The sequence below is a fragment of the Ictidomys tridecemlineatus genome, chromosome 7 (genome assembly GCF_052094955.1).
Source record: "Ictidomys tridecemlineatus isolate mIctTri1 chromosome 7, mIctTri1.hap1, whole genome shotgun sequence".
Classification (NCBI taxonomy): domain Eukaryota; kingdom Metazoa; phylum Chordata; class Mammalia; order Rodentia; family Sciuridae; genus Ictidomys; species Ictidomys tridecemlineatus.
Genome location: NC_135483.1, coordinates 107,990,452 through 108,004,506, shown reverse-complemented (window position 1 = coordinate 108,004,506; position 14,055 = coordinate 107,990,452). Strand labels below are relative to the sequence as shown.

General features: G+C 35.6%; 1 protein-coding gene across 6 annotated transcripts in view; it reads right to left on the bottom strand.

Moving 5' to 3' along the window:
* Positions 1-837: 837 nt before the first annotated feature.
* Positions 838-14,055, bottom strand: part of Rab3gap1 (RAB3 GTPase activating protein catalytic subunit 1) — an 86,115-nt gene continuing 72,897 nt past the window's right edge. For 4 of the 6 annotated variants that reach the window (XM_078017303.1, XM_021721377.3, XM_078017306.1 and 1 more), the window contains 6 exons: positions 7,281-7,377; positions 7,079-7,182; positions 6,832-6,947; positions 5,414-5,516; positions 3,315-3,335; positions 838-2,525 (listed from right to left, as the gene is read on the bottom strand). In XM_078017303.1, coding sequence (XP_077873429.1) covers positions 2,289-2,525; positions 3,315-3,335; positions 5,414-5,516; positions 6,832-6,947; positions 7,079-7,182; positions 7,281-7,377 — 678 coding nt within the window. In that variant the 3' untranslated portion in view covers positions 838-2,288. The remainder of the gene's footprint in view (positions 2,526-3,314; positions 3,336-5,413; positions 5,517-6,831; positions 6,948-7,078; positions 7,183-7,280; positions 7,378-14,055) is intronic. The other 2 variants (XM_078017304.1, XM_005315848.5) reach the window with 1 other exon arrangement.

The window sequence follows — 14,055 nt, the reverse complement described above, 5'->3', positions numbered from 1 at the left end:
CCAGATGGGAGAATTACTGTGGTAAGATTCTTAGCAAAGCTTTCTGTGCTTCCCACTCCTTTGCAACTCCTACTTCTGATTTTAATCCAGAAATCACATTCTCTGGGAGGATTTTCCTGATTCTCAGAGCCTGAGTGAAAATTATTTCTCAGAATACCTTATACTAATCATGGCATGTCTCTAATGAACATACAAATGGATTTAATACACATTGAAACTCTCACTCACACCCTATGTTCTCCATTCTATGGCAATGTCTTCCCTATATAACAGGAAGGTCATAGAAAAGAGGGTTTTGTAGTTTTTGCCTTAATGCAGAGTATGGTGCCTGATCCTTTAAAATGCCTGAAATAAAGAGACACATAATGAAAACAAGGTAATCACCTTTTAGAAAGGCATAATGTTCTGAGACCATTGCTGGGTAACACTCAACAGGCTGCGTTTTATTTTGGGGGTGGGATACTGGGGATTGAACCCAGGTGCTTTCCTGCTGAGCCACATCCCCAGCCCTTTTTATTTTAACACAGGATCTCACTAAGTTGCTAAGGCTGGCCTCAAACTTGCGATCTTCCTGAGCTGCTGGGATTACAGGTATGTCCCACTGCAGATAGCAAGAGGATGCAAATCTTTTTTTTTTCAGTTGTAGATGGACACAATATCTTTCTTTTGCTTATTTTTATGTAGTGCTGAGGATCAAACCCAGTGCCTCACACGTGCAGGGCAAGTGGTCTATCACTGAGCCACAACCCCAGGATGCAAATCTTAATGAAAGGCTTGACATGGCACAAAGCTAAATAAAATAAGACTGAAATGTTCCTCAGAAGGGAGAAACAAAAATTAGCCATAGAAACAACATTCTCCTTTTATTAGTTTCACGATACTGTTTTAAAATCCATCTCTCCATAAGAGTTTTTAACATTCTTTGAAAGTAGACAATTTGTCTTTAAGAGAAATGTCTTGTACTTGGTCCAGTCCTCAGTCCTAAATCTGTTTGGCGGTAGCAACAAAATCTAGCATCTCGGGAAAGCACTGTAAAGGTTGGGAGGTCACCAACCATGCCATTCTTCTGTCCTGTTCACATACAGACACATGTATGCAATATATACTATATATTTTTGTGTGTATAGACTTTTTTAAACAAAAATAACAATTTGCACAACTATAGCAATCCTTTAAAGGTATACAGGAACAATTAGGCTTCAGTATATTTATTTTTACTTTGGATTAAAGTGGAAATTTTAGGCCTAAAAATAAGATTGCTAAACAAGAGGCCATATAGCATCATAGACTTAATACATCCTAGTCCTCACAAAACTAGAAATACAGTGGTGTTATCCTTAACCTGGGTGCTATACATCCCCAGAGATTATTTTCATTTTAACTAAAATGCAAAAGCAAAATAGTGCATTAAAGTAATCCTCTACTCATTACATTAGCACATATACCAAATTATACTAACTGCATGATCGTCTCTGTAACAAGGCTCTATTTTTAGCATGTGCTCATCTCTACATCATTAAATACAGTACCCAGCAGCAACCACCAAAAAAGACAGCATGCTGCATGGCAAGAGAAGGGAGAACTTTACAGGCTGGTAACTTGGGCAACCCAAAGGAGAACCAATGACAAAACAAATCTTTCACAATATATGCAGAACTAATGTACAGTGACATTTACTGTTTCACCAGAAGGAGTACATTTAGGTTACAGTTACATGGAAAAACGAAGTGAAGTTCTAGGCTTTCTCCTAGAATATTCTAAATGTTCATCAAAAGTTAATTAGTATAATACAGATGACCACCAGATGATTGAATAAACAGAATATGGACATGTATGTAGTGAATTAAAAACAGATTCTGGGACTAGAAGCTACCACCAAAATATCCAGAAATTTGAGTTAACAGATATTCTTGATCCTAATAAATACAACCATTAACTGTTTACAGACTATGAGTGCAAGGTAGTGGCCCAGAGGAGAATGCAATAAAAAGTATCTCAGATGAGTGAGGACAGAGCTTCTCCTGATTTTTGGTTTACCCCCATACTCAAAGTCCATTTCTTTGAGTCAGAAATCTTTTCAACAACTGAAGCCCATTCCCTCTGCCCCCATCAAGGTACAGGAGAGCCTAAGCTTGGTGCTGCAAAGTCCTTCGGATGCTGGTGTGACTCTTGATCGCTCAGCTGTGCAGGGCCACCTATGTGGGGCCTCTCAGGTTTTCCTGGCACTTGTTCCTGTGGAAGCAGGTGGCAGTGCCTCTGAAGCCCCACTGAGGTAATGCTTAGGAGACTCAGAAGAAGGAGGTATCTGACGAGAAGGCACCTGCAAGTCTAAAGTCCTCTTTGGTGAGAACGCTGTACATCCGCTGAGGCAGAGCTTTGGAGTAGGGTGCAGGGCGCGGGACGGTGGTACGTAAGATGAGTTCCCGGCCAGCAGGAGCAGGGAAGTCGGATACTGGGTTGTGCCTTCTTTCCTCTGGGCAGCCCACTCTCTTCAGTTCCTCCTCTGGTGGAGCCATGGCTGCAGCCTTGAATAGAATCAAAGGATAAACTCAAGAACAAGTCGAATGTTAGACTCGGATACTTTTGAGGACAGATGAATGTGATATATACATAAAAATGTCCTACATTACTCAGTAATGCAGTTAGCTATGTTATGATTGCTCAAAATAAATAAAACAGAAAATGCCAGAAGCTTGAAACACTGCATGAGCCAGTAGATTGGTCATAGGCAGAAAGGAAACGACCGCCAGGCAATCTGCTTTGAAAAGTGAGGGATATGTTCAGACGTCTTATGAAAAGGAATCATGGAGCTGTGCCGGTTTCTGTTTCTTGAAGCAATGACCCAAGTCCAAGTCAGAGTTCCAAGTTGGTATGGAGCTATCTTCTCTCCAGAGTCTGGAAAGATTTTTATCTCTACCCTTTCAATCAATTCTTTGTAAGGTTAACTTACCAAATGAAAACCGGGGACATTGGTCTTGTTTGCTGGGCAGTTAATGCACTACAGAAGTGACAGAGGTCCACATAGCAATGGCCACAAAAGAGTAGATGATCTCAAAGGCATCAATTTTTTCATTATCATTGCACAAAATAAGAGCCTTTTTAAAAACTCTGGTCACTATACTTTCATGGTACCATTGCTTTGTGAAAAAAAGAGTAATTGGTTCGTCAATGGAAACATGAATCATGTTAAGCTAAACACCAGCAAGAAAGTTATGCCAAATCCAGACTGTTAGGTGGTTAGTTTAAATGACCTTATGAAGTTAGAGGGATGGGAAGGAACAAGGAACTATGAGGGACAAAAGCTATTTTGTTACCTCATCAGAAGATTCAGTCAGCTTGAGAAAGAGTGAGAAAAGAAACAGTGATGAAAGGGAACAAGCAAGATGGTTTAAAAAGAGCTAGACAAGAGGTTTCAAGATTATTTCCAAGACAGCATGCACTACATTAAGAAACATGATCCTATCAAAAGAATATTTTAAGATGAATAAAGTCACACCACATAACACACCTAGCTGTCAAATAAGAACAGACATCCCACTACTCATGCATCTGATGGTTCAACAGGTGACAGATAGGGTGTCATTTAATGAGCAAATGATCTTAACAAAAGCCTAGCTCTTTCTGAATATATTGCCTAAAGTGTGTACTGCTTGAAAAATAGATGTTCCAGTGAATGTGAATAAATGTCTAGGACTTGGCAAAAGTAAAGCAAAAATCATCATTTTGTGCTGAATTCCATTTAAAGATGTACATACCTATAATTAAGTTTATAAAAATTGTAATTTTAAAGAAGTTTTAAATACATGTTATAGGCTGTAGAATTCTCAGTGAAATATTACAACTTTTTAAAAATGTTAAAATCTTGATTTATTTGTAAAATTGATATGAAGTGTCAGTTATGAAGAATTCACATGAATAAACTTCAACAGTTTAGCCAGATATTTGAGCCAAGTTTAAAAATGTACCAACCAGATGCTTGTTATATGAATTATACAAGTCTACAAATTCTTTAAACATACTCACTGCAGGGTCTGAAAAATTGAAATCTTTTTAAAAAAATTACACAATGTGGGCTGAATTTATAATTGCAGTGTCCATTAAAGGGCATTAGTTATACAATCAGACACTGAAAACACATTGCTTTGTTTACTAATTTTGAAAGCAAGACTATGTTTAAATGTTAAGTTTTCCTACCCAATGATGTTTCATTTTTTTCTTTGTAATTTTCTGCATTGTCAAAAATTTAATAAAAATGCAGCCTATGCATAGTTAGGAGGGAGAAAGGAGATTATTTTCATGTTTTGTATACTAAAGCAAAATTATTTTCAACAAGTAATTCTCCAACACAAAGTATAAACACATTAAATTTTAGTCTTAACACAAAATTAAAAAAAAAAAGTTTTGCTGAGGAAAATTCATAGTAATGATTAATAAGGACACAGGCCTGTAAAATTCTGCTTAGGAAGCTGATGAAGGATGTGAAAACCAATTCCACTCATTTTCATGCCAGAAAACAAAACAAAGCAAGCATCTATTGTTTTCGAGACTTTTAAGAGGAAACAAAATATTTGGTTTTTAACTTGAAATTATTAAATTTAGGGAGCTACTCCACAAATAATCTGTTAGCACTTGCAAACAATTTGGATCAAAATATTTGACCATAATTTTGAATATTCTAACTAGAAGTACTCCAGACCGACTCAGCAGGGATTGTTCCATGTGTAGACCAAAGAAAATCTTTGCTTACAAGAATTACACTCTCAACACTGAACCGGTTTGGTTTCCAGTGTCGTCACGAGAACCTGTATTTAGTGCACATCATAATACTTTAATAGTAATGCGCCCTGAAATAATTATTATTTGTGGGAAGCCAGTACCTGGTTAACAGTAACCAAGGTACTACGTAAGAATAAAAACTTTCTTTCACTAGTAGGTAATGATGACAATTTTTCAGTTGGGCTTTCTTTCCGTGCTGAAGCCTAAATTTCCATAGTACTAAAAAACTTGAAATCATTGTCTTCCAGAAAGGAAATCTTCTAGGAAATCTCTAAATTTAGATCTCTTCACTGTTATTAGACTAGAGTTACAATTCAGACTGAATTATGAATTTGTTTTGAAGTATGTAGGGTTTAAAGATGGAACTCTAATTAAAGTTCCATCAGTCTAAAACTGAACTGTAATTTGAAAGTAGGAGGCTTTTGTTTTCCATAACATAGTTATGTTCAGTTTCTATAACAATGGATTTCAACTTCTAGTTTCTGAAATTTAGTTCCTAAGATGTACTTATCTTAAATATGTAGGAAACTTCTGAGTTCAGGCTCAGAAGTCAGAGTCATTGTCTCCTAGCAGCTCAAAATGACATCTTCCCGGAGGTCTGGTGAGATCACCATAGTCAGTAAGGAGTCTCACATACCCTCTGAGCAGTCACAAACAACTTGTGAATGATCCTTCCAGCGTGTCCTCTTCCTGCCCCGGTGACTAACACTTCGGGCTGCTCCAACAGGCAACTCACAAACCTAGGAGAGAAAAGTGGTGAATGGATGGGGAGCAGCTGCTCAGGACACTGTTTGCATTGTCTCAGATAATTTGAGGACTTATCAATAAAATTTAGTATTGGTTAAACTTACTAATGCCGGAGTAGAAATTTCATAGGCTAGACAGGACATTTAGAATTAAAATTAACTGACAATCTTACTGCTTTTGTTTTCCTACAAGTTCTAAAAAGCCTATCTCTGTCAATGTAAGAAATATTCAGTCTATTTGTTTCATACTAGAAATTTGGGAAATGCTATATTGAAGATCAGAATAAGGATTTTTAGACCATAGAAACCAAATTTTATTTATCTAGCAAAGCAATGATCCATATTTCTTTTTTTTTTTAAAGTGTGTGTGTGTGTGTGCTTAAAAATCTGTTTTTACTGGGCATAGCTGCAGTTGTAAGCTGTGCCACGATGTGCTAGAAACACTGAATTTCAAAGCATGTCACAGTGTACAGTGGAACTAACAGTCGAAGGCACATAGCCACCAAGCAACACCACCTGCTCACTAATTCATACTGCTATTTCAGGAATGATTCCCTTGATTAGAGCTTGTTCTGCTCATTTAAAAGGTAGACATTTTCAAGAGTAAAGTAGGCTGAGAGAAATCTTCACTCAACAAAAGATACAAATTCAAACAAGAACTTGATAATATATGACAAAGCATTTGCAATAGCTTTTATTTAACATCAATGATTTCTTATGAAAAACTGGGAAACCTTGTGTCATATCAAAACACTGTACTTTCAAGTAACAGGGGCAAAAATGGACAGAAGCTCACAGTGACAGACTCTACTGGTAAAAATGTTGTCTCATAAAGAGGCAGAGGCTGCCCCAATCATTTGCCTTATTTGGGACAAGCCATAAGGTCACTCTTCCAAAACATATTTGTAAGATACGTGCCTTTGCTATTTCAAATATTGTTTAAAATAACTAGGAATAGTGAGTAGATGTATAGTTCCAGAACACTGTGCTATGGTCAAGGAACAGGGACTGCTGAGAGCCACATATGGGACACTACAAATAATGGAGTTAACAGTTCTGCTATAGGAAACCTCAGGCACCACATCTCCAGGAGCAAAGGACCCTAGAAAAAGAGGCTCTGCTAGACAGTTTCTGAAAATGGAAGAAAAGGAAACACCCAGTAAAAGTTGAGAGCAAAGGTCAAATCCTAGGATAATTAATTCTCTCTCTAGTGAATGCTTGTTTCAAATAATGTATGAATACCACAAAATAAATTTTCTAAAGAGAATGGTGGTTAAAAGGACAAAACAGATAATTAAATTGTGATTACCTTTCAAGATCTTCCTTTTCCTCCTCTTGTTCACATTTCTCAGTTCCAAACTTGGCTTTCAGGGACCGGGCTCTAGCAATTATAGCTTCAACATTAGTAATTTGATGGATGATCTCCTAAAACAGGAAAAGGGAGAAGTACACTGAAAAACAGCAAAAAGCAAAGCCATTTAAAAACATTTCTTTAAAATAATTATTGCCAAGTGGGATGAACATTTGGCAAGATTCTGAAACTATACCAAACTTACTTCCAATTTCTTGTCTTCTGGATTGGGGAAGTGCAAAACTTTACTGGAATGAGATATGATCTGCTTTATAATCTTCTTAACAGAAGAAATATTTTCCAGACTTTCTGGTTTTTAAAAAGATCAAATCCATTGTTAAATAAATTAAGCCTTATACACTTCCATTTTAGAAATGAATTAATTACTAATCAAATAAGATATTTACCTTCTTCCTTTACCTTGAGTACAGCTGCATGAATCACACAAGGTAATAGGTGCCGAGCAAGGTCTGCAGGTTTCTGGAATGCTAGATAGTGTAACACCTGCAGGAGACCCAACATTACATGATGATCACTACAGGTGCCAAAGCATGAAGCAGCCACCTATCAAAGTACAGAATCTTCTACCTCAACCACATCCTGGCAGGAGAGAATGGATCTCTTCTCTTGCTACCTATCCCTACTCACCCAGGTAAGTAGCTACCACTCCCAAAGGTAAGCATGTTATCACTGAAAACAGTAAAGAACTTCAACTGTAATAAAATCAAAATATTTTCATTTTTTCCTGTTTCCATGTCATACATGTAAATTAGGAAAATACAAAGAAAAGGGCACAGCATTTTCATTCTAAGAATTTTTAAAGACACAGAATATATAAAGGACACTAGCATTAAATATGTACAATACTATTTTGTAAAATGTTTTTCTCAATATCTCTAAACATTAGTATTGACCTTCTACAAAGTGTTTTAGTTGTTTTGGTACTGAGTTTTTTCCCAAGATGCAAACGCTATATAAAAAAAAAAAAGTAGTAGATGGACATAGTATCTTTATTTTTTTCATTAATTTTTATGTGGTGCTGAGAATCGAACCCAGTGCCTCAGACATGCTAGGCAAGGGCTCTACCACAGAGCCACATCCCCAGCCCGCTTTAATTCTTTTTATTATAAAAACACAGAGAAGTATGTTCAACACATGTACTCTACCTTATTCAACAATAAAAGCAAAGATTTCAAATATAAACAAATATAGGGAAGTATAATGCAGACATTCTCCTTCCCCAAAGACCAACACATCTTTTGTGATTTTCTTCAGGTATGTTTCTATGCCAATTTAAACAGAAATATAGATGCACATGGGATTTAGCATACTCATAGGTTTATATGCTACGTGTATAGCATGTAGTTGTTTTTTAGCATATTTATAAGATTGATTAATTATCACTATTATCTAAATCCAGATAGTTCCATTAGATAATTTCATTATCTAAGTTCATTCTGGAAGTAGTAGCCATTCCCTTCTGCCCATCCCCTGGCAACTACTTAAATCTAACTTTCTACCTCTCTGATACCACATGATTCCATTTGTATGCTATCTGACTTTTTTCTTGGCTTCCTTCACTTAGCATGATGTTTGAGGTTCTTCCATTGTTGCAACATATATCAATACTTTATGTTTGAGGTTGAAGATTCCATTGTTTAGAGAGACTACATTTTCCTTCTCCATTCATCAGCTGATAGACACTTGCATTTGTTTCATCTTTTAGCCATTATAAATAATATTGCCAACATTCATATATTCAACTTTATCTGTCCTTTTCCTATTCTAGGATCCCATCTAGGGTATCATGTTACATTTAATAGTCATTTTCCTGGGCTCCTCTTGGCTATGACAGTTTCTTAGACTTTCCTTATTATTGACCCTGACAGTTTTGAGGAGTTCAAGTTGGCTACTTTGTAAAAAGTCCCTCAGTTGTGTTTTATCTGCTTCTCTCATGATGAGTTATGTATTTTGGGGAGGAAGACCAGAAAGTACCATTCTTTTCACATTGTATCAAGAATGCAAGTCAATGTGATTTATCCTTGTTGTTAATAATCTTCATTACCTGGCTAAGATAATGTTCTAACAGGTTTCTGCACTGAAACTTTCTTCTTTATACCTGAATTCCTTATAAGTTACTTTGTAAAGCTCATACTTGAAGTAGTTAACTCTGCACAGATCTGTCTCTTCTGACCCATTTATTTATTCATTATTATTATTTTTTTTTGGTGGGGGAAGTACTGGGGATTGAACTCAGAGACACTCAAACCACTGAGCCACATCCTCGGACCTATTTTGTGTTTTATTTAGAGACAGGGTCTCACTGAATTGCTTAGTGTCTCACTCTTGCTAAGGCTGGCTTTGAATCCGATTCTCCTGCCTCAGCCTCTGGGATTATAGGAGTATACCACTGTGCCAGGCTTATTCAGTTTATATCAGTATGAACTCAAGAATATTTATTTTTTTACTTTGAGTTATAATGTAATTACCACTGTATTTGTTGCTCACATTGCTTCTGTGATGGCCACTGGGAGCTCTGTTAGTTGGCTCCTGTGTCCCTTTAACATACCCTCAAAATTATATGGAGTCTTTTTTTAAAGCTCTTTTAAAAATAGAATGTTTCTCATTTTGGGTTTATCTAATGTTTCCTCATAACTAGATTTATGATACACATTCATGGATCAAACAGTACTCTAAGTAGTGTTGTGTCTTTCAGAGTATCACACCTCTCATGTAAGTAATCTCCATCTGGTCTTTACTGTTGATGTTAAGTGTGATCCATCCTTTGAAAATATCATTCCATTTTGCCATGATATAGTCACTACTGCCTTGCAATGAAGAAACAATCTTTAGGAAAACACTTTAAAACCATGCAAGTATGGTGCTCTTCACCCAAACTTTCACTTAGACTTAAAAGCTAATGATGACTCTTGCCTAAACCAATCTTCATTATGCATATAGTTGTAAAATGAAGAGTTTCCAATCCAACATATCCTCCACCTTTACCAGTTATCTTTGTTCTATAAGAAATGCCCTCCCTTCTTCCTCATTTTTTAATATATCCAATTCATTTTTGTCCATTTTTTTATTTGGCAAACTGCCCCAGATGAGCCAATCAGAGTCCCTTCAATCTAGGTCCTCATGAAATACCTTCCTCTCTCATTTTTAGAGTACTTCCTTACTTTCTAGCAATATTATGTTCCAGGCTCATCTTATACCTTCCTTGCTCCAGCCATAAAACCAGCGGTCTTTCTCCACAAAACCCCCTGACCCCTTCATTACTGGGGATTGAACCCATGGCCTCTTGCATGCTAGGCAAGCACTCCACCATTGAGCAATATCCCTGGTTTTTATATTTATCTTGAGACAGGGTCTTGCTAAATTGCCCAGGCTGGTCTCAGACTTGTAATCTTCCTGCTTTAGCCTGAGTAGCTGGAATTACAGGTTTATGCCACTGTACCTGGCTTGGCCAGTTATTTGAGGAAAAGCATGTGTTTTAGACAACAACATATGTGTCCACTATTAATGTGGTGCCAATGCTTCTACTTCTACATATACCTACTTACATATTTGCATACCTACATTATCTATCCATATTTTAGAAACCTATAAGTCTGCATTAAAACCTCCTAGTTTTAATTTATTTTGGCTCTTTGTGATATGCAAATTTCTCCCAGTTCACAAATATCTGTTTATCATTTGCTATTTGACTTGTTTTTCTTTGTCATCAAGAGTTTATTTTTACCCAAATTTTAAACTGCAGTATGGATTTTAAGTTCTGATTAGAAAACCTTTCCCTGGACTCGGATTAGATTTCATCCATGTTTTCTTCTAGTACTCACATGGTTTCATCTTCAGTCCATTCTTGTGTGTGGGATAAGAGATTGAATTTTACCTTTATCAACATCATTTATTAAGAAGGTGACTTTTGCTCCAGTGACTTGAGATGCCATCTTTATCATGTACTAGATTTCCATATGTATTTTTAGACCTTCTAGTCTGGTTTAGTGGACTATTTATATACCACTATCACATAATTTAAACATAATGTATGCTTTAATATCTGGTAGGACTAGTATCTCCCCCACCCTCCACATAATTCTTCCTTTGCAATCTATTCTCAGATATTCTTGCATGTTTTCTAAAAATAATAATTCACTCATCTAAAGCATATAATTAAATGGTTTAAGGTATATTTAGAGTTGTACAACCACAACCATAATTAACTTTAGGATATTTTCATTACTCCAAAAAGAAACTCATTAGCAGTCACTATTCTTATATATTTTTCCAAATGAACATTATTATAAACTTGCCTGGCTCCATAATAAAGTCTCTTGGCATTTTTTTAATTAGGAGTGCACTAAATTTATAACTTAGGGAGAATTGACCTTAATGATGTTGAGGCTTCCTAAAATCAACAGGTATCTATTTGTTCAGATATATTTGAGTACTGTTTTATTTTCCTTCAGATTTCAAACCCTTTATGCCCTCTTATAATGAAATTTTCCGGATGATTATTTATGCCTGTCAATCTAGTGAGTGCTGTATATTAATTTTATATCTTGCTATCTTGACAAATTCTTTTGTTTGAATTATTGATGTTATACATTTTTTTAGGTACACACACTGTCAACATCATTTACAGCATTCTTCTTTGTAATTCTATCTTTGCCTTCTCCTATCTAATTAAATTGGCCATTACCTTTAGAATAATGTTTAGTGGCAGTGGAGATAATAGGCATCTTTGTTTCATTCCTTAGTGATCTCTGGGGCCTCCCCTATATCAGATCTGGATTAAGGACTAAAATTCATATATATTTTATAAAAGGCTTTTTTGGCACATATGAAGATAATGATATAAAGACCTATTAGTGAAATAAATTATGTAAATAGACTTCCAAATGATCATCCTTACATTCAGCCAATATGTATTATCTTCTAAAAGTTCTATTGAGAATCTGTCCACTTGAGATTTTTGAATCAAATTTCTTAAGTATTACTAGTCTATTCTTTTAATATGCTACCCTGAATCAGGTTGGTTAGCTACCAGTGTTAGAAGTTGATTTAAAAAAAAATTGAATTTTTCTTCCACTTGCTATGTTTAAACAATCTATGCAGCGTTGGGACTACATGTGGATTTTCAATATTTAGTTCAATTTCTCTTAGCACTAGCCCCATGTTGCTTCTATTTTATGTGGTAGTTGATAACTGTTCTCTATTTCTTCTACGAAAATTGGTATCTTTACATGCCATCTTTGCTGGGGTTAGTTCTGGTATACTATATTTTCCTAGGAAATCACCCAGTTTGACTTGGTTTTCAAATTTGTATACACAGATATTACAAAGTAGCTTTAAAAAATTGTTCTTTATCAGTTATTTGTCCTTTTTGTCATTCATTTTGTGCATGTGCTCTTCTTGATTCAAAAGCTAATGGTTCTCTTTTTTTCTTAAAGAACTAGGTTTGTTAAATCTGCTTTTCTGTTTTCTTTAGGTTTTACTTTGTTCTTTTCCTAGACTTTTGAGTTAGGAATTCATTTATTTTCATTCTTTTTAGTTATTTGCTACATGGTGCAGGGGGAATAAAACTTGGCCTTGCACATGTTAAGCAAGTGTTGCACCTCTGAGCTATATACCAGCCCTCTTTCTTTTATTAGTAAAGAATTATTTCTCTTTGCTTTCTGAAAAAAAATTTGGATATTTAGAAAGGTTTACATTTTTATTCTAAAGAATATCCTTGCCTTAATAACTTTTATGGTGCTATTAATTCCTTTGTATCTTTAACCCCTTTGTAATATAGTCTAACAATTTTATTTTTTAGTTGTACACAATCTTTATTTTGTCTTTATGTGGTGCTGAGGATTGAACCCAGGGCCTTGCATGTGCTAGGCGAGCATTCTACGGCTAAGCCACGACCCCAGCCCGTGTCTAGCAATTTTAAATGGTATCCTGTAATCTACTTTCTATGTAAGACTCAATGATTTTTCTATTTACCCCCTCCTTTAGTACCAATTTTTAAAAATTTTTTTTTGTAGATGGACAGCATGCCTTTATTTTTTTTATGTGGTGCTGAAGATTGAACCCAGTGCCTCCCACCTGGAAGGCAAGCACTCTCCCACTGAGCTATAGCCCCAGCCCTTAGTACCAATTTTTTAAGTTATATTCTACATCCTCACCTTAAGTCTTAGCTCTAAATAAATGACATGTTCACCATCAGTCCTTCGCCAAAGTTTTCCCAGCCATCTTTTAAAAATTTATTCTAATTAGTTATATATGACAGCAGAATGTAATTCAATTCATATTACACAAATAGAGCATAATTTTTCGTGTCTCTGATTGAACACAAACAGGAATGGTCAGACCATTCCTGTTTTTATACATGTACTTAAGATAATAAAGTCCATCTCATTACCCCTCCCTCCTCTATCTAAAGTTCATCTATTACTTCATGTTTGGCCCCATCTCCATATCAGAGAAGACATTTGGCCTTTGGTTTTTTGAGACTGGCTTACTTCACTTAGCATTATCTTCTCTAACTCCATCCATTTACCTGCAATGCCATGATTTTATTCTTTTTTAATTCCCAGACATCTCTTAATTGAACAAGGTTCATCCTTCTATACTATATTACTCAATAAGGTTGTCAGTGGACACATACAGTCATTTAAAAGTTCCTGTACTCATGGAAGCCACATGGCTAGTGGCTACCATTTTGGACAGCATAGATGTAACATTTCTAATATAGAGATTCTATATATGACTGTACAACTCTAGGGGATTCCTTAGGAAGGGCACATGTATGTAGTACAGAAAATGTTTTTTGATATTTTGGCTGGATATAAAATCCTTATTTCACATTTTTCCTTATATTTCTTGGAAATGTTGTTCCATATTACCTTTCTTTGAGAAATCTAATGCCCTTTTAAAATTTTTTTGCCTGGAGGTCCTGAAGATTTTATCTTTGAGTTTATTGCTTCTGGTTTATTTTTCCCTCTTCCTAGTGAACCCTTTTAATATGTAAATTCAGATTTTCTGGGAAAGCAGTTATAAATATTAGTTCTTAGGGTTGTGATTTTTTTCTTCAAGGAAACTAATAAAAATTGTTATTTTCTTGCCTTTCATTCCACTTCTTTCACTCCAACTCCTTCTCTTTATCTCACTTTGATTCACCCTGGGCTATTT